The 21,927-nt window shown below is 39.2% G+C and overlaps 1 protein-coding gene across 11 annotated transcripts in view; it reads right to left on the bottom strand.

Moving 5' to 3' along the window:
- The window catches only part of ERC2 (ELKS/RAB6-interacting/CAST family member 2), an 890,290-nt gene that overhangs the window by 225,038 nt on the left and 643,325 nt on the right, over positions 1 to 21,927 (bottom strand). For 7 of the 11 annotated variants that reach the window (XR_003047987.1, XR_003047989.1, XR_003047988.1 and 4 more), the window contains exons 14-15: positions 5,694 to 5,862; positions 4,156 to 4,284 (exon numbers count right to left, since the gene is read on the bottom strand). Coding sequence is in view for 8 of the 11 variants with exons in the window: in XM_025050722.1 (XP_024906490.1) it covers positions 4,156 to 4,284; positions 5,694 to 5,862 (298 nt within the window). In the remaining 3 variants the exon portion in view is untranslated. Of the gene's footprint in view, positions 1 to 4,155; positions 4,285 to 5,594; positions 5,647 to 5,693; positions 5,863 to 21,927 lie in introns of those variants that run through there. The other 4 variants (XM_025050728.1, XM_025050723.1, XM_025050726.1 and 1 more) reach the window with 4 other exon arrangements.

Below are 21,927 nucleotides of genomic sequence, written 5' to 3'. Positions count from 1 at the left end.
TACAGGAGTGCCGCACTGGGGATTTGACCTGATTGAGAAAGTCCCAGAGGGCTTCCCTGAAAAAGTGATATTGAACTGAGATTGAAAGGATGAGTGAGCATTACCTAGGCCAGGAAAAGAAGGAAATGCATTCTGGGCAGAGGGAATCACATGTACAAAGCAGAGAATGTACTGGTCTGAATTTGTCTTTATCCCACGAGCAAGGGAAGCAGGGGAAGATTTTTCAGAAGTGAGGGATGGAAGGTGATGAGTGTGTAAGATTTATCTTTAGAAAAGATCATGCTTCTACTCCTTGAGGTTTGAGAACTTCTGGCCTGTCCTGGAGGCTGGCTGCACTTTTCTAAGGCATAGCCATCACCTTGAGCAGGGCAATAGCATGGTGGTGGCTGCAACTGTCCACCTGCCTGCCTTCTTACAGCAAGAGGAGTGCAGGATTTTGGAGTCCAGTGATACGTTTTTGAGATTCCCAAAAAGTCAGAGACGACATTTTGTCTAAGGGCTCTGTTCCTACTTGAAAATCTCATCAGCTTGACAAACAAATTCTGGCATTAGTTCTTCTTCATGGCTCCAATGAAAGTGGCAGAGTGTGTGTGTGTGTGTGTGTGTGTGTGTGTGTGTGTGTGTGTATTTTGGTTTGTTTTTGATTTTGTTTTTAAATGTAAGTGAAGTACTGGGATTCCTTGGAGGGCTGAGTCAAGGGATCTGGAGAGTGGGCTCAGTTGGGAAGCCTTAAACAGGGTATTCTGAGTGGTACCCAAAGGAGTCGTCCTTGTTCTGAGGCTGTGTGGCTGGAGTATTCTGCTTCCTAACTGCAGAGAACTTCTGCTCCAGAGTATATCACTCTTAGAAGCTCCTGCACAGGAGTCCTACACAGCCCACCCTAACCCCATTACTATTCCGACAGCTCACTTTTTCCCCTCCTTGTTCACTCCACTCCAGACACACTGGCTTCCCTGCTATTCTAAAACATATCAGAATGCTTCTCTTGCTTTAAGAGTTTTGCACTGGCTGTTCCCTCTGCCAGAAAATTCTTCCCCTAGATATCTATAGGGTTCACTCTCTCACCCTCTTCAAGTCTACACAAATGTCTCCTTCCTAATTAGGCCCATCCCGTCTACCCTATTTTACAGTGTCACCAGCCCATTAGTCCATGGCACCTCTGTTCTTCCTTATATTGGTCTATATTTTTCTTTTCTACCATATAATTTACTGATTTATGTCCATAGTTTATTGCCTCCTCTGCATCCCAATTAAAGAGTAAACTCAATGAAGAAGGGGTCTTTATCTATTTTGGTCACTGATGTATTCCAAAAATGCCTAGCATTCTATCAAATAGAAGGCACTCAAGGAATAGCTGCTGAGGTGAATTCCAGCATAGTACTATGTCTCACCATGCTACTCATCCCTTCTTACCCTCGTGACCCTCGGTAGCTTGGGAGGCACAGGCTGATGCATTGGTACTTGGCTTTTCTGATGGTATCTGTGAAGTATGGAGGCGAATCTATGGCTCACACTGTTGCTTTATGGAGATATAGTGTATAGCTCAGCTAAGAGCAAAAGTGTCAGCAGTCCTACAGCACTGGGGACCAACCCTGCACTGCCAGGTATGAATGGTATGATGGTAGTTGAGTCATCTAGTCTCTTAGAGCCTTGGTTTGATAAACTCAAAAATAAAGATAATATTTTTCTCATTGGGGCAGGTAAAATATCTGTGGGGATAAATCCCCAGCACCTGGCAGAGTGCCTGGCACATAGTAGGTATGCAATACATTGGATGGTTGATTATAAGGAAAATGTGAGATAATGTTTATAAACTTATATATACATAAAGCACTTGGCATAGAGCCTGGCATGTGGGAATCATGCATTTATTCACACAACAAATATTTATTGAGCACCTACTGTGTGCTTGTCAAAATGTAATAACTATGCAGATCGTTTAATGAGCTACTGGGAATGGCAGGGGCAGTGGAGAGAACTTCCATATGAAATGAAACAAACTTAAAAGGCAATCCGAAGAGGGTGGCATCTCTCATGAGCCAGTCTGTCTCAGCATCCTTGCAAGAATATCAGATAGATGAATATCCAGACCCATGTCCTTCTCTTCCCACCAACCTGGGTGCCGAAAACGGCTCTACCTTCCCAAGTCAGTCATGAGGGTGACGATAACTGAGGTCTGGGACCTGCCCTCCCAGAGATGTCCTCTCTTATTGATGTCTATGTGGGCTATATACACAAACCAAGCAAATTTAATAAGTGCTATGGGCCTGTTTGGTGCAGGCTGGGAGCTGGAGACTAGAGCTCTTGACAGGTCTGCTCACTGCTCCCCAAGTGCTTTGGTTTTATGGGAGGGAGAACCAGAAAGGCTTAGGTGCCAACGTCTGTCTGCTCTTTCTCCCATAGTTCAACAGTATGTTCTCAATAAGCTGTGACTCCTAGGCGTGTGAAAAACAGCAATGATGAAATCAAAATCAAACTCTGAGGGTCTCTGAGGGTTGGGTGTAGTGCTAAAATCAATTAGTGGTGCTAGTAGTGCTAGTAGTACTAGTAGTAGCAGCAGCAGCAATAGCGCCTCACATATATACAGTACTTTTTAAGTGCTAGTCATACATAAAGCACTTTATATACATTACATCTCACAACAACCCTTTGAATTAGGTTATTAGCCCAATTTGTAGGTGAGAAAACTGAAGTTTAAGGACATTGAGTATCATGTCATGATCACTCAGTTAACAAGTGCTAGAAGCAAGATTCACCCTAAGCAGTCCAACTCCAGATGACATCTGCAAAATCCATTTATGGTTATGTGGCAAAGGGTCGCTTCAAGCATCATGGCTGTCTGGCTGTGAAGTCTGAGGAAGGCACGCAACCTTTCTAGACTTCTAGTTCCTTCTCTATAAGAGCATCAACCCTTCAGTTGTGTTGGGAGTTGATGAGTTTATATATGTAAAGCCCTTAGACCCACACCTGGCACATGGTGAGCTGAAAAGTATTAGTAATTGCTGATGTGATCCAATAGCCCAAGTCTAAGAGTTCTAGGCAGAACCTAGTTTTTGTGAATGGCTAGATAACATTCTTAAATGGGTATTTTGGTATCTACCTCATGTTTACAAAGATAAAGAAGCCACACACTTTCTGCCTGTCACTCTGAATTTGTTCCTGAACCTGGTGGGGCATGTGTGGATTCAAGTGGGCTATCCAAAACCCAAGCTCTATTGCTTACAAGCTGTGTGTCTTGGGCTGGTTATTGCACACTCTGGGCTGGTTATTCCACACTCTGAGTCTCAGGTATGCTCCCTAGAAAAGGGAAGTTATCCTGCTACCCATACCACAGGGCTGCTGAGAGGACCAGGGACACTGGGTACACATCCTGGCACAGGGTAAACACTCAATAAAACGGGGGTGCTTTTAAAAGCAAATTAATCATTATTCTTTGACTCCTTACTTGCAAGAAGGATATATAAATTCTTGTGCTTTTTCCTGTTCTGTAGCAGGTCGGGTGTGGGGAAGGACTTCAAACCTAAATCACTGAGAAGCCCATCCTCCTCCTTTGCTGCCTCTTTTTCCACAACAGTCCTTTAGACCCTGCCTTAGTCCAGGCAGGAGCCTAATTCTACACGGCTGGGGTTTCCCAAATGTGCCCCATGATACCCAAAACCAAGCCTGTTGTGAATAATGAAGGCTTTGTGCAGTTTCCCAGGAGCATATTGAAGGGCTACACTCAATCCTTCCTGGAATCCAGGAGTGCATTTTCATGATACTGAGAAAGAAAAAAAGCAGCCTTAAAAAAATTCCTTATTGGGAAAAGTAAAGGAATATATGGGGAACAAAATATCTAAGAGACAGAAAGGAAAATATAATCTACTGTGCTTGACCATAATAAGGTCTCTGGCAGTCTAGGCTTTGCAGCATGCCAGGTCATTTCAGAAGAGCTGATCCTGTAGGGTGGCCACCAAGTTTGGAACCCTTGGCAAATACATAATAAATTAAATTACATTACAAATCAAGATACAATGCTATCAGTCATGGTCCCAGACTTTATGGCTACTGAGTACTGGAAATCATCAAAAATGGTGAAGGTCAAGATAGGCTGTAGCTCTTATGCACCCCCACCCTCCGTGGCGGGGGCAAGTGTCTCCTTAGCAGCTGACTGACCTGAGACCTTGGGATCATGTATGCATCGTAGCTGGACCCGTGGTACTTGGCCGTATTATCTGGGCTGTAGCAAGCATCACAAGTGCATGGTATATTCGAGCTCAGGGGCTGTTTCCTAGGTCTATAAACCTGTGGGAGAAAGCTACAATGGTTAGGTGCAGGAGGGGAGGGCGCAGGGCGCACAAGGAAGGAATTAGGAGAAAGCAAAGAAGGAGGCTTGTCTTGATTTTCTGTGGCCGAATGGGTGAAAAACCCAGTATAGAAGATGCACAGCCCCAAATAAAGAGGTCAGATGGAAGCGGCCCCCGACCCCTAGGGCCAGCGCTAGCAAGGCATGCTGCTCTGTGGAATGACCCCAATGTCTGGCAGTGACTAGGACCCTCCCTCTCTGCAGGAGAGGGCACCCAGGCCATGGCAGTGGTCTCTCTCTTTCAGCAAGGCAGCTCCAGGAGAAATGGACTCTGGTTCAGGGCCAAATGATGCCTTGTCCTTCCTTAGGAGGGAAAGGGTTGGCCCAGTCATGAGGAGAGGGTGCTTATCCCTTTGGGCTTCCCTTCCACTCACCTTGCACATTGTGTTCAGCCCAGATAACCCTACCAGGCACAGATCCAGAACCAGGGGCTGAAATCAATGTGGACATACTCCATGTGATGCCATGTGACATTTAGAGAATGTGAGACCACAGACCACTGAGCTACAGTATCTGCTGAGTGGGTTTCATAATGAAGATAGAATCTGTGTGAATATCTTTACCCATTGCTTCCAAAAGCCATCAAGTTATATATGGAGGAGAAATAATGTCTGAAGATTTCGGGGATGACTTTGCAATATGCTTCATGTGCAATCATTTCCATTTGAGCCATTTCCAGAAAACCCTCCAGAAAGCTAAGAACTTTCTGCATAAATTAGGACCTTGTCCCTCCTTCATTTGCCCTCAGAAGAAATACAGAGGCCTAGCAAGGAGGAAAAATAGCACAATGGAATAAACGGGTGATAAAAAATATCTGACTAAACGATGGCCAGGAAGGTCTCCAAGCATAGTCTGGCAGTACCAGGGGTTGGGGGATGCTCCATGGGTGAAAGGTCCTGGAGGAAACAGTTGAAGAACCAAAGTTAGAAGCATGGAGAGAAAGAAATCTAAAGAACTGGATGAGGGGAGTTTATTGACAGGGACCAGAAAGTGAGCAAGACAGAAGATAATGGATCTAATGGGAGAGAATGTGGCTGGAATTTAATTAGTGGTTTCTAGGATTTAGTCAGAAGTCATACAAAGTCCACTGGAAGGAAGAGAGTTATATCTGGGGAGATGATGCTAATACAAAAGAAAAGAAAGGAAAACAGTGCTGGTTGCAAATCACACAAGCCCAGGCACATGCACATAAACACAGAAAAGCAGTAAAATGGTGTTCCAGTGACAACTAGGGCCATTTCACTCCTACCTGTTTTTAGCTGCTTGAGCCTGCAGGATGGACATGGGAAAATGAAGAGTAGCTAAACCCAGAGTAAGCACCCAAGGACCCGAACCCAGCAAAACACACCTTTCGTGCAGGAGGCCCCACCTGCTGCTTTAACTGATGCACTAGTCGATCTTTTTCCCTCTTGAGGGCCATGACTTCCTCCTGCGTCTTTTTCTTTTTGGAGGCAGACAATTCCAGCAAGGCAATGTTTGCATCTTTTTCACTGATTGCCGCAAGCAGTGCTTCCTGTCTGGTAAAATAAAGATTATTGTGATGATTTTTATAAAGTGAAAAAAAAAAAAAAACATTTGGCATTTATATGAGAAATGTGCCACAGAGTACTGTCTCCATAAGAAGGAATTATGGATAATGTTTAAGACAAACTACCTCCTTGATTGTCAGAATGGACAAAGTTGTTTGGGTCAGAATCCCTAAGACCCACACACTGTATTCTCTGAGACAGGAATCTTTCAATGGCTTCAGAGATACAGCTATATATATGAGAAACAGAGAGAGTCAAACTGAACATTCACTTCTAAAACACTTTCATCCATCCACTCATTTATCCATTCAGCCTTCATCCAGCTGGATGTCCGTCCGTCCGTCTGTCCATGCGTCCGTCCATCCATCCATCCATCCATCCACCCACCCACCCATCTATCCACCCACCCATCCATCCATCCATCCATTTGCCAGGTAAAGTTCTATGCATTCCAAGATAACCCAACAAAATTGGACAGCAATTTCAATACCAAGTATTAGTTTTTTTCCCGCAAAATTTCCTTTTGAAGACAGGCAGAGATATTTACAAGGCTTCCCATTCCATTTTCAATGCTATTAGTGATGCTCGCTTGTCATTCAACCAAAAACTATTCCATCCTTAGTATTCCTTACCTCAGTAATCATAGCACCATCCGCTAAGTAGCCCAAGCCCCAAACTCAGAAGTCATCCATGATTCCTTTCCTTTCTTCTCCACTCAGAGCTAATCCAACAACAATTTCTGTAGGGTTTACTCCAAAATACATCCCTTATCTAAATTTATCCACTATTAGGAAATGTCTCCCAACCACCAGCATCTACTCACATAACTCACTTCCTGGTTTCCCTTGTACAGAGACCAAAGTAACCTTTAAAATCATTATAAATCTAGATTCCACCATCTTGCTGCATAAAAACCCCACTGCATAATTCTTTAGACTTCAAATCTAGACCCTTTACTGATGCATGCAACTCGTTACACCAACTCTGAGGCCATCTTGTTCCATTTCTCCCTCCTACATCATGAGGCTCCAGCACATGTTGTTCCTGAATTCTTTTCTAGTCCTTAAAAATGTTACACTTGTTCTCACCTCATAAGCTTTGCCTTTGTCATTCCCTCTGACTGGAATGCCTTCGCCTCATGCAGCTCCTTATCCTTCAGGTTGCAGCTCAAATGTATCCTCCTCAGAAAAGCCATCTGCAGCTGCTCTCTCTCCCTAACAGTGTCTCTCCAGCTTGTACCCTGTACCCAAGCTACTGGCCTGTCACATTACACTGTTTTTTCCATAGAACTCTTCACTATTTGAAAGGATCATAGATATTTATTATTTTTCTAGACTTGACACTCCATGAAACTGGAACTTCATTTGTCTTGTACACCACCAAATCTCCAGCTTCTAGAAGAACACTGAGCACATAGAGGGTGTCAAAAATATTTGCTCAAGGACTATATAAATTCACTATATACTTTTTAAAAACTTTTGAAGATACCACTGTACACTCTTCCTGTAACTTAAAAACAAATTACAATGCTTTGATTCCTGATTAATCTCTGATAATTGCTTACTCTGTGGAGTATTAAAATTGTCTCCCCTCATTTTAAAGTCCAATTTTCTGGCAACATCTGTTGTAAATTTTAACCTGGAATTTTCTGGGACCATTATTAACTAGGAAATGGCTCTCCTGGTGTGTTTCGTTTAGTCTTCTTTTCCACTGAGGGAAGTCTTGCCCCACCCATTTGTGTAACTTCAGCAATATTCTAGATAATTTAGAAGACCCTACAGTCCCAGGAAAGCCTTACTACTAGGTACTTTCTTTGCACACAAGCCCCAGAACTAAAACCTGGTCATCATTCTGTTTTGTCTTTCTTTAATCCCCATCACCAGACCAGACCCTCCCCAGATGTTTGGACAATACAGTCATTATTTGGATCTCAGATTTTCCTCCTTTACACTGCAGGGATTTGTAGGGACTTTTCTGGACTCCACTATTGCCAGGCAGTAGAAGCTTCTGACTGAAGTTCAGTCAGATATGTGAGTGGCAGAAATGTCACGAAATATCTCCACTTTCCAGAAGAAAACCAGTGCAGGCTGGACTACCAACAGCAGCATTAACATCCAGCTTCACAGAGCCTGTCTCTTTCTGGATAACATCTTGAGACAATAGACATGCTTGCCATTTATAGCTAGTGCACATTTATACATAAGGCCAAGCTGAAGAGACTACATGGACTTCAAATCAGGGAGAACCCAACTGCTCCAACTTAGCTATAACACACACAAGGTGATTACAGTATTTTACCTCACTGTCCCAAAGTAAAAGTCGAAGTGAAATTTTTTAATAGAAACAACCTAAAAGATCATTATTAAGAAAATTGGGTGTTGATGGTAAATTATACTGCATCCCTGTGATTCACTCTTTGTAGCTACATGCAACCATGTAAAATGCTGATGGAAAGTAATATATGAAAACAGTTATGTTTTTTGAGAGACATTTCTCTATAAGTCTCATATTTTTGCACATTTGATAAGCAAAGGCACTATCTTCGTTTTCTCACAATTTTTAAAAGATGTCTGTACAGTGAATAACCTTAGAAGACAGAGGTAGCAACTCCCTTAGGATCAAAGAATAGATATGCTTACTGCCCTATATAATAGTGTCTCCTTCTAGAGCAAAGAGCATGTTACTGCCTATTATAAAAGATTTCGGTTCCCTAAGCTCAGGGTTGCTCTCCTTTAATGCAACCCATTTCATGTATAGCTGTTTTATCTGGCCCATCTACCTTGCCTCCATGGCACTTGAGGAAAAGAGAATATGCTGATAAATATGCTGATGCTGTTGTCCACACCTTTAGCAATAAAGTCCTTTGTCTCTAACTCAAAAGTCACTGGTCACCTGGCCTGCACCCATGAAATTGAGGCAAACTAATTTGTTAGCATGCCAATAGGGAAAATCTCAGACCTTTCACAATTCTTGACATGCAAATGTATATTCAATAAGATCCCCAAACATAAAATTATATTCCTAGCAATCACAAAAACAGGAAGAAAATACACCAAAATGCTAATAGTCATCACTTCATGGTGGCAGAAATGACAGGCTAGTTTTTTATTTCTCCTTACACGTTTCTGCATTATTCTTCCCTCCCACAAAGTATCATAAGAGTAAACACTAAAAAATTGAAAAGGAAGCTTTTCAATTACCAAATAAACTGCAGCTCTATGCTTTGAATACTTGGCACACATGAAATTTGCTCATTTTTCTATCAAGGTATTTATATTCTCTCTGTCTCTCTCACTCTTGATGCACAAGTAAGTGCACACACACCTACTCTAACATACACACACGTTTGGTACAATCTACATCATCTCTCACTTGGAAAACTACAACAATCTCCTAGCTGGGCTTCCTATGTCCACATTTATATCCTTATGTTCCATGGCCATTTTTAATCCATTTTCCTCTTTTAGGTCAAAATTCGGAATTATATAGCTTTGTTAAAAGTCATCATCAACCAAAAGAATGACCCTTCTAAACTCCCCTTCCTCTAAAATTCTATAATTTAGTCTTTTCAGAATTTAACATGTATTTCCCCTGTGATAATACCAACAAAACCTAATAAATTAATTTCTAATTCTCGGTTTTCTGTTGATCAGAAAAAAGCATATATCAATTCCTGATTCTCTACAGATTTTATCACTAAATACGGCCCCAAATCTATTTTTCTTAATTATTAAACCTCAAAATACATTTAAAATCATTTTTCATAATTGTATATTTTGTTTTATTTTGTTTTGTTTGCTTTTAGCTAACAACTCTGTTTTATAAATATTTTATAATACAAAGACAGAACTCTGAATAAAATTAGTATAGCAAGGGTTATATATATTTTGAAACCCTCATTTAAATATTGGCCGTAATTAATGATAATTTCTTCTAAAATACATTGATTGAAATTTACATTCAATAATTCCAGCCTATTTAAATCAAAGACAAATTGAAAGACTATAACAAAAATATATAAAACTAGAAAAATATGAACATTTCATACTTTAGGATATTTGGAAAGATGTTCTGTATATGTTAAGGCTATATCTGGCCATTACCTATTTCTCAGGGACGCCAGGCAAAGCTAACTCAATTCTAGGCTAACAGAGCCATTACGTTTATTTTTTAAAAAGCAATAAAATGAATTATAAAATGAATTTTAAATAACTCTGTATAAAGCTGATACATTTTAGCTAATAATTGAAATCACCGAGAGCTAATTTCTGCATAGTTACAGGTTTTCATTATCCCTGCCTTCAAAGTCAGGGTTTTTTTTTTTTTTTTTTTTTTTTGAGGGTGAGGGATAGTGAACATAAGATTTTTTAAAGATTAACTTTGTCTGCCAGCCCTACATCAGATTCTGCACTTTGACAATTCCCATAAGCTCATTTGCTGATGCGTCTACTTAAAGTACCTAATGATAAACACCTTACTGAAAATACACAGAGGTCTGTTTTGAATAAATGGCAAACATTGGAATAAATTAAGAAGCTTAATTAAATGTTCCTGCTTTTTTTCCAGCAGGGAGTTTTGATTCAGACTTTTAAAAACTGAGGAAACTAAACTATTTGTAGTCGTGATGCCTCCTTTACATCTACATCTTTTTTAAAAGGCTCAAGTGCAAAGAGTATATTAGTGATAAGACACTTGGGTATAAACTGGAAACACAAAGCAAAATCCTCATAATTTTCCCCATCAAATGAATCAACTTCTAGATTCAAGGCCAGATTTACAATGCTTCAGAAATTGTTACTGTCTCATCAACCTGAAGAAAGTTTCTCTAAGCCTGAAATTACTTCCAGCACTTAATCTGTCCTTATTGCTTATTCACAGACAAAACAAAAAGAACATATATACTCATCTTTAGACAGTTAGTGGGGTTAAGTATATGCTAAAGGCTTGCAAAATTATCTTTAGAACACTGCAATGCTCTAGTATACAATTACTGAGGTGATCTGTCTATGCCCCAAAATGTAGCTTAAAATATGAAAAGGAAGTCCAAATATGCTAGAAAGGAAGATAAGATAATGCAAAGAGAAATAAATCTATAAGAGTCTGCTGAATGCCAAGCTAAGAAAGTGGACCATGGACAGCATTTTATCAAAGTGCAGCCTAAACAAACGTCAAGGGGAATAATTTCTTTAACAAATATGGGCAACAATGGAGTAAAATGGGGGAATTCTGTGCCCTTGCATGCATTTAGTCAGGGTTAACAATGGATAAAAATATGTGCAAGAACACATTTAATAACCCTAAACTGTCATTCAGTTTGTAGGAGGTAGTCGAGATACAGCTAATAAAAAACCAAAAAAATGGTTTTAGCCACCCTGAAAAAGATCCTCAATGGAATAAAACAAAAGAGGACTGAAGGGCGTCTCCCATCAAGATAAATGCCTTCTTTTGAGTGTTGCCTGTGGCTAAACTTCACAAAGAGAACTCCAGTATGGTCTGATGGTAATACTTTGCTACTTCACTTATCACAGTCAATTTAAAAGGGAGCTTTATAAACATTTCTATTTCACTCCCTGTCGCTGTCTTTCTATTAATGATGACTTGAACTCTGAGAGAGGGTCTAAAATTAATTTTAGGAGTTGTAAATGAGGCAGGCCAATTAGGAACTGTTATAAATTGGTTGGGGGGAGAAGCATTAACATATTTTTTCTCGTGCACTCTTGTTTTAGTTAGCTGACCCATCTTTAGGAAAACATTCAATTACAAAAGCAGATACTTAAAAAAATGCATTCCATTAAGAAATGTTTGGATAATGACATACAGGGGAGAACCTACATTATGTATAGAGCTCAGCCCACAGTCATGTTCTAATCATACTGTGGGAAAAAAAATTCCGCTCAATCAACTTTTGCCAGTTAATTACTGTTTTCTTTCCCTCATGACCCTGAATCTTCAACTGTAAGTTCAGTAGGAGGTGACTTAAGACAGACGGTGACGAAAGATCCTGTTTAAAACAGCCTCAATCTCACCCGTAGGGTGAGGGTAGGTGAACGTTCACTGTGATCAACCCTGGAGATAGATGCTTATTTGCCTAAATTTTAAGCTGTATTTTCAAATGGAATCTTGAGAACGAAAGGCTTTTGATATCGATTAATATCAACACTAACTACCAGTAGAATGATGTATTGTGTATGAGAAGGCCCACGCAGAAAGTGAAGTAGCTTGCATGAAGTGGGGCCCGCAGTTTGAGATATAGTTGAACAACCATGAGTTTTAGCAAGGACAAAGAACAGACCAGGTTTGTAAAGGCCAGGCTTTGGCAGCCCAGACTCCTTAATGCGGTTTGCTCTCCATCGCCCACCTAAAACTGACCTCAAGAAATAGTTTACTCCAATTATGGAGAATTTTGTCTTTGAAACCTAACAGCACATGACTGGAATTTCCTAACACAGGGGCCACGGATTCTTGTGTAAGTTCTTTGCTCCATGCACTAGCTTCTACTCCACTACTCACTCAGGGCATGAGCCAGGGAGGCAGCTGGCTCATCCTTGGGTTCCTCTACCTCTAAGTGCAACCGGACCAGGAAGCTCTGAAAGGCCAAACTCGCATACTTCAGGCCACTAAGATGGTAAATGCTAGCACCACTTGCCATTATGGTACAAAGGGATGCTGGTGAGTGTGAGGCTATATAGAAAAAGCCCAAGGCCAGAGAAGGACAAGTGCCAGAAAAGCTACTGCCCCATACTAAATTGCTCTCTCTATTCCAATCCCTGTGGCGAATTGATAAAAAGGCATTGAAAGATGAGAGGGACCACTGTTCAGATTCTGGCAGAGGTCATTTGTGAGGTGTTACTGTTATTGTGTGCCTGACCCACCAAAAAAAGTAATTAATTTAAAAAATAGAGAAATATAAGAAAATACTTATTTTGATTACTATAGCCTATTATCTTTGTTTAACATACCCACACAAGTGAAATATCACTCTAGTCCTCAAGAAGAGAATGTCCTGATTTAGTGTCTTAGCTTTGGAATTGAATGAACCTGGGTTTGAATGTCAGCAATACCTTTTGTTTCTGTGACCCTGAGCAAGTTACTTAAGATCTCTGAAACTGAGATTTCCTCTTAAATGGACTAGGAAAAATAATAGTAACTATCTTTTGGATTGTTGTGAGATTTAAATATGATAATTCATGTAAAGATTTTGTTCAGTGCCTGATATAACTATACAAATGTTAGCAATTATTATTTCATAACATGGATGCCACCAAATGAAAAGATTCAAAAGTTTTATATTATTTTCTATGGGGCTCCCCTTTGTAATACACATTTCTACCTGTGTCAATGGGTCTCTTATTTTCAAGACAGACCATCAGAGAAGCTTCTGAAGCTGGTTTCTGTTAAGATGAACAGTTGACTTTCATGAGCAGATATCTGTTTTGTGAATGAATTTAAAAGAAAAAACAGAGTTTGAATGTGGAGAAGAGTCTGTTCATCACAAAAGAATTGCATCCCGACCAGGCAGTTCTGACTTGATCAATAATTGTTTAATATCATTCTGTCCAAACTGATAGAAAAGGCCACACAGAAGTGGGTAAGATGTGATTTCATGCAGTATGAAAAATGGCAACATGTTCTGAAAGCTGACCTTTTAAAAGTCAAGGTCAAGTGCAAAATCTAACCAAAGTCAAACAATTTCATAACAAAAATTCCTCCATTAAAGAAAAAACACTTTTTAAAAAATTGGTAAATTTGGGAGGCAGGGAGGGCAAGTGAAATGAAGGGATTTCATGACCCACCAGCACACCCGGCTTTAGTATGTGATACTCAGTGATGCTCATTCATTCTCGTTATTCCTGTTCAGTGATAAGAAGGCTTCTCAGTTGATCAGTTAACTCTGCTGGCATAGCTTTCTATGTAAAATAACCCAGCCAGGCTACCTGGAAGGGTTATTGATGACTGACAATAAGAAACCAAATACATCCGGACTTCACCGTGGGTCAGAGCTTTGCCCAACATTTAGCTAACTAAATCTATCCATGGATGATCAGTTACTATGAGACTTACCTCAATGAATTAAATTTTTTGTTGTAAATAAACAACTACCAGAAACTGTCACTGACTTCGAAGCTTAGCCCCCAGGGCATGTGATCAGTTATTTTTTTCTTATTGGTTGTATGTGTATGTATGCATGTGTGGATATATGTAAGTTTCCCCAAATATTGTATATTTTAATTTTCCCCCTACTATATAGTGAAGACTACTAAGATCTGTTAGTCAGTCTTTGCAGAGAGCAGCAGATTGACTTCCTGTATCTTAAATATTTCTTTTTAATTTATAATTTTTGTGTTAAATCAAACCTCCTTTTGTTTATATTTACATGGAACAGAATATTCCCGTAGGCTATATTATAATGAAACACAAAACAGATTGTCAGGTCGTTGCTGTAAAAGGGATACAAGCAGAAGGGGGCACATTCCAGAATTTTGTTAATGCAACATTTGAAAAAAAGAAAATCAAATTAAGTTTCTGTGAGGCAGATCTTTGTAGAGAAAAGTATAAAAAATTGTTTGTTGAAAGTAGCTCCTCTGAGAGAGTTCTTATTCATGGGAAGGAAAAAGGCAGTTGTGCTTCTGCACTGGGGGAAGGAAATACAGAGTAGTATGTCTATATGTTCTATGGGTGACAGCAGTGGTCAGGCAAAAATCAGATTTCTAGGAGGGGCAGGAAGTCACGATACCCTATAGGGAGGAGGGCTAAACAGATTCTCATCAACTTGAAGCTATTTTTCCCTTGCTGTGCTTGCCACAGAACTGAACAACAATTCAAGGTACCCTAAAGAAGTCTTCCTCTGGGCTTTTAAAGCATCCCCAGTGATGCAATTCCTTACATCAATGTTTTAGCTACGTTGAGAAGTCAGGATTTTAGGTCTGCCATCTCGTGGCCATTGCAATAAATACTGCCCTTTCTATTTTTTTTCAGCCAAAGTAGTTACACCTCTGTAACCTACATTCTAAACAGGTACAACAAAGGGTACTTTACTAAAAAAAAAAAAATAAACTTTAGCCACAGGAGAGCTCCACAATACAAAGGGAACTAGGATATTTCACGTTCTAATCCCCTTTCTGCTCACATTTTTCATTTCTTGATGAAAGCCTCAATTCAAATTATCATTTATCAAATTATCAAATAATCATTCAGTACAGGGTTGGGATCTGCTAAGAAATTGGTTAAGAGGCAATAGGCATGTTTTAGGTGCCCTTTTAAAAAAGAGGTAACTTAATGGACACATAGCTATTTCTAAATGAATAAAAGACTGCATTTCTGTACCTGCCATAGTTTGCCAAGAGAACATGCAGAATAAAATGGATCATAAATCCAAAGGGGCTTTATCCTTGAAAACCAAGAAAATATGGTTTTCTAGAAATAATTTAAAGTCCAAATGAAGAGGTTAGAAATACACACTTCAACACTGTAAGGAACAGAGCGAAAAAAATTTGTCACAGATCTATGTTAGGAAGAAGTTGCTAAAATGCCGCCATGAAAATATATTGAGCCTATCTAATGCACACTCGCCAACCACTTGTTGAATCTGTCAACTGCACATGGCCATTTTCTTAGCAAGGTTTCACAAATGTACTATAACCCGTAAACTAAAAGGAAGGGCAAGATTATATTTAATGACAATAAATTAATTTCAAAGTCCAAGTTACAAAACTATCGAAATATGCATATCTACATACACCTAAAATAATGGCTTTACTAAGCAACTGATTCAAAAGATATATAGCTGCAAAAATCAGCTGATGAATCTAGAAATAATAATAAAGTATATCTGTTAGTTACCTGAAATTTCTGGATTCATGAATACAATATGTGGGACACTACTGGCATGTTCCTTCTCAGAGGGTGAGGGAACGTGAAACCAGACGGCTGATGCAGAATGAAAGAGTCTGGTAAACTACCTGAAAACACTCCACATCTGGAAAGAATCGTGGGGGTGAACCAGCCCAAGACTCAATGGTACAGAAAACAGTCTCATATTTACAGTATGGGTGGCCTGGTGGCTCATGGAAGTGAAATTTCCAATCTGGGAAGAGCAATCGCTAGAACATTTCTGATGTGAAATTATGAAGTCCAAATCAAAGAAACGGAGCTGAATGTGTTCCTCTGGATGGCTGTTTACTGGCCGTTCAAGCAAGAGTAAACCCGCCAGATGATCAGAGCCCAGGTATTCAATTCCTTCAACACATATTTACTGAGTGTCCACTGTGTACCAGGTGCCAGAGACAAAAGGACAAACCAGACAGATTCAACCCCTGCTTCTGTAGACCTTGTAACACAGCAGACTCCAGAGACTCTGCACAGTCAGTCATGAGTCGGGCTGACCCTGCAACGATGTTACAAAAAAAATAAAAATAAAAATAAAATAAAGAAAAGAAAAGAAAAGAAATATCCTATTTCCATCAGGAACAAATAATAGATCATCGGTAACACCATGTAAAGAAGATATTCATGAATCCTGTTTACCAATCCAAAGGCTTGACATAAGAATCTGCATGGTATTTCCCCTGACATGTATCAAAGGATAATTGATTCGCAAGTTCCCTCCCATCCTTTCCTCTTCATTTTGAACATCCAGTGCAATCCGGCTGCAATCCAGAAGCTCAAAAACCAACAAATAAACAGAAACTCAAAACCTCATACTCATAGCTATTACACTGAATGATAAGAAATGCACTTTTCGTGAATCAGAAACATTTGTAAAGTTCAGCTGAATAGTTTTCTTCTATAATAAAAGCAGCTTTATTGGTTTCTTTGCGTATTTATAATACATGTCCATAGATAATTTTAATTCTTTACCACTTCTACCCTCAAAGATTTAAAAGGTAGAGGTAAATTCCTCTCTAAAATATCCAACTTTTATCCCATATGCACTCAAGACTAATCACTAGAGACAATTAATCTAGTCTGTAGGAGAGAGCCTGCTACAAAATCTGAGAGGAAGGAGAGGACTAGAAGCCCCGTAACAGGGGCCCCCAGACCTGGAAAACCACTTAGTAAGAAACTTTCTGGTGACCAGACCCCAACCTGACACTGATTACCACTTCCCAAGATACTGACCTGTTGACTGATTGTTTTGAGATCAGATCATCTATCTCCCAGGACAGCATTTAGGCTGCCCAGCCCCACTGAGCAGCAATGGAGGACCTTCTTTTAGATTTGACCTTCAAGTCACAGGACATAAGGCGGAAGTCAAAGAAGAATGGGGCTGCAGAACTCTTAAAAAGGCTTTTCCAAAGTCCTATTGATGAGAGGCCCAAGAAAAAAGCATCCCCAAGGATGGTGACACACTCATGGTGGCAGCCTAAAAGAGCAGTCTAATGTCAACAAGTGTCTTAATATCCACCCAAATCTGAAGAGAATTTACTATGCACAATTTACTATGCTAGGTGCTATGAAAAATTAAAATTTTTTTCTGGTAAAGAAAGCAAATGCATATGAAAACTTTAATCACAAAACAAAAGATAAATAATAGTTGATTAATGACTACACTGTTAGAATGGAAGATGAATAATTGTTAACAGTTACCACTTTGTTTGCTATGTGCACATGTGAGGCATAAATAAAGCACATTGTTTTATTTAGTCCTTTCAAATTGTCCAAGGAGAAAGTTATTATTATTCTCATCATGAAGTTGAATAAACTGAGGCTGTGAGATTTAACCAGATTGACCAAAATCACATTGCTTTTAACCGATAGAAATGGAATTTGAATCCTAGTCTGTGTGAATTGGTCATTTCACTAAAATACTTGGTTACAGGAAAAAAACCCATCAATTTGGTCTGGGATGATGGAGGTAGGATTCACAGAGGATAAGGGTGATGGCTGGATGTGAAGAAGGACTGGACTGAAAGGGTTCCAGAAGGAAAAGAGGGACTTCTGGATGAGGATAAGCATGTGAAAAAAAGCTAAGAGGATTTGGTCACTTAAAATTATTTGTCACTTCCTTATTTATGCCTATTTCCAGCTGCATAACTTCCATGGATATTAAGAGTACCACTGAGGAAAAAGTATGACTAAAAATTAATTCCTAAGTGCCGACCCAGTGACTGGTACTAGCTTGTGCTGAAGTTTTCACATATGCACAACACACACATACGAGCAACACACACTGATTTACATACGCAGGCACACACGAGGACATAGACAAATACTGTGGGAGAAAGACAGCCAACACCCTTTCTAGGTAACAGCAACCTCTATTTCTGAAATTAGGTAATGTCCTTCCTATTTTTTTGGTGTTAAAACATCCTTCTTTCAAATCATGGTGATAGTAGTTAACAGTTAAATAGCCTTATTTAATTTAATAGCTTAACTGGGTTATAAGCCTTTATGTTGTTTTCAAAAACATTTTTTTCATATTATTGGTCCATGACATCCAAAGTCTACAAAGCACTCATTTGATTGCCAAATATTATTATAATTAGGGTGTTCTTGAAGAACATCTGGGGCTTATCTTTCCTTTAGAAAAGTGCCTGATGTTCCCCTAAATATTGTCATGGCTTCCAAGCAGGATGCCTTATAAATGTCAGCTTGAAAACCACTCTTTCTTGCTAGGTAGCTGTTCCTCTGATAGTGATTTCAGATATTACATCTTTGGCTATTGGTGGAGAGTAATCTTTCATTTCACAAATAGGCCCTATCAGACATGAGGTATAGGTCCTTCCGGGGGCTTTCAGTGACCAGAGAAGGAAAGAAAAGCTGAATTGGTCAACATGAATCCTTAGGAAAACCACATCTAAAGGTAACCAGAGGGTCCAGTGTGAAATACGACATACTCTGCCTCTCCTTCCTTTTTCCTTTTGTTGGATTTTTAATGAAATATTTATATGGATAGAATTTACGAATGTCAGAATAATGAGTGTCTGGGAAGACTTGGGAACATGGTGGTTATTCCTTTAACAATCTGCTAGAGTAAATACAGATGAAACTGGCTCCAAGGGGAGCCTAAGATTTAAACTAGTATCTAAGGATGGAAGTCACAGGTAGGTATAAGGCTGATGACAATTCAATAACAGGAAGAATTCTAGCTAAGTCATTGCTATCAAACAACAGCATGGACTGCCTCATTTCCATCTCTTAAGATTGGTACAGATAACAGAAGACCATGTTGAGCAACTCCCAGTGAAAGAAATCCAACCAAGGATGAGTAGTGTGACTAAACACGTATTTTGGTTAGGTTTCTTTGTATTGCAAGCAACAGAAACTGATTCTGGCTAACTAAGCAAAGAGAAGAAATATTAGAGAAACGCTTGGATACATCAAAGAAAAAAAAGAGCTAACAAATGAACTTTAGGAAGGTCAGTAAGAAAGTCACTCGAGGATCCTCTATTAGGAAATCACAAACCTTTCTTGAGAAGACCTACCATTTATATAATAACTCTGCTACAACCTTCAGGCCTAATGGAAAAAGAATGATGTTTGAGCTTCCTGGAAAAAAAGAGATCGGCCCAATCCAGGTCATTCAGCTATGGCATAGGGTCCCTGTCACTGAGAATCCACACTAAATAATGTGGGCTCATACCTAACGAAAAGGAGATAGCTAAGATTTGAGGGCCATCCTAATTGGCAATTACTCTAATGCTCTTATAGCCCAACAGGTCTGTTTCAGTAGTGTGCTGGAAGTAGCTTTTATTGGTTAGTGAAAGTCAAATATAGCATCTTTTTCCAACTTCAGGGTAGTCTGTACCCTGGCCATGCTAAGAGTATTTATACCATGGAAATTAGCAAACACTACCAATGAGAGCTTTTTTTTTTTTTCCTTTTCAAATGACCTGGTTTATCAGCACACCATTGGCCTAATTCAAGATTGAACAGTCTTGCTAAGACTGTTATATACCCCAGAGGGCATGCCATAGATCTCACAATAGGCAATACATAGCTAACAATCACCAGCACTTTTTCTGTGCCAAACACTATACTATCCTATAGTACTATAACACTATACTATACATTATACTATTTTAACTCTTTTAGGTATATTAACTCATTCAATCTGCACGATAATCTAATGCGGTAGCTGCTATTACTTTCCTATTTGACAAGGAAATAGAAGAAGCAAGGGGCAAATTAGCTTGTCCAAGTTCACATAGCTCATAAATAGCTAAGTAGAGATTTGAACCCAGGCAGTCTAAAATAAGTCCCCAAAATACCAACAAACAATGGGTAATTGTTGTCCTGAGTTGTGAAACCCTTAACACAGAAAAAACAAACAAACACAACGCAACCACTTGAGGACTCTGCTAAATTAAAAACAAAACAAAACAAACAAACAAACAAAAACAGACAATGCACCCAGTGTGAACTCCCCTGAATTCCAGTAAAAGGATTACCCCTCAGTCAAAATGTTGACATCAATGAAAGTAGCCAGGATAGTTCTACAATTAGTGTTTAGATGTTTATTTCTTCCATTACCTGGGATACTGGTAGACTGAATCCAAATCCAAAAGTTGCTACAAACCCACAGAAAAGAGGGTGATTCAGAGTATACAGTGCTAGAATTCCCCAAGTGTGTGCCAACAGCATTTCTGGACTCAGTGGGGAGTGCTTATCACATGAGTACTCCTGAATGGGCCATGGTGCCACAACACCAATGAGAAAGGAGAGAGAAATCTGAACTTTCAACCTACCTCTCTCATTGGCCCTGCTGAGAGGTAGGCATGGATAACAGCAAGCTGGAGCCCAACAGAAAGATAGTTACCTGATTTTAGGTGTGTGCCTTGGCAAGTCACTTGACTTTATGCATCTTAGCTGTGGGACCTATAAAATAAAACTTAAGTTACCTACCCCTAATAAGGTCGCTGAGAGGTTTAAATAAGGTAGCCCACAGAAAAGCACCTGGTAAACTGAAAAATCTCACAAAAATGGTGAGCATTACTGTGTCCCTACTCACAAAGCAGTGGCCCCTAATGCCTTAATTGCGATGATGCAATCTGATTCATCTCAAATAATCTCTGATATGAATCCACTACGAGATAGGCATCCCTCCTATCAGTAAAGCCAAATTCATCAAGCCAGTGTCAAATCATCTGTCTAAATGACTGATGGGAGTTTCAGCTGGGACAAATGTAAGTTCATGAAGAGAAAATGACTACCTGAAGGAGATACAGGACAGCTTTCCTTTTCCAATGATTCTTCAAGAGAAGGGGCCATAATCCATTGGCAGGAAAGACGATGGCTGTTTCTAAATAGACTTTAAAAATTATTAATTTTTTAAATCCACTGAAGATTCAATGAATATTTGTTGAATGAATAAATGCAATTCCACAGGATGGATTCAAATCCTAGTCAATTAACTCTGTGAAACTCAGTTTCTTCATCCATAAAATAAGAATAATATTCTTCACTCTCATGGAGAATTACATAAGATACAATATGTAAACCATTTAACACATTTAGTCAGGTATATGCAGTTATTACTATTATAAATACAAGCTATAGTTATTTTTACTATTATTATTCATTTAGTTCATTAATTTACTATTATCAGCTACAAGATAAATATGTTCAAATCACCAATTGCCAAGGGAGTTATATGAGTATTCTCAGCTGCTAGAGACCTTAAGAAAAAGCTATTTTTTAAAAGGAAGGTTGAGTAACAATAGTCTCAGTTTTTTGTATCTGTATCTAGAGATTTGATATTTTCCTAATATTTACCATGGTATCACAATTCCACTTCCACACACTTAAGCAAATGTAAATTGGAAAGTGAAAAGGAATTTTTCTGATAAGCGCAAAAAGAACGGTATTATAAAACTGACAGTGTATCCAAGACATTTCCACTCTAGACTGTAGCTTCCTTTTTTTAATCACTTAGCAAGACTCTTTTTGAATATACAAATCCAATATTTTAATGGATCTTCAGAGCCAAAAAGCTTTCTGCAAAGGATTAAAGAAGTAGCAAAGTGTCATTAAGAACATGAATTTAATTCACTTGAAGGAAAAATAAAAACTGTGTGGCTGTGACAGTTTCCTGTTTTTACATAAAGAATTTTA

Source organism: Pteropus alecto, unplaced genomic scaffold, assembly GCF_000325575.1.
Source record: "Pteropus alecto unplaced genomic scaffold, ASM32557v1 scaffold75, whole genome shotgun sequence".
Lineage (NCBI taxonomy): Eukaryota > Metazoa > Chordata > Mammalia > Chiroptera > Pteropodidae > Pteropus > Pteropus alecto.
Note: the sequence above shows the minus strand (reverse complement) of the source record. Positions and strands in the feature narration are given on the sequence as shown.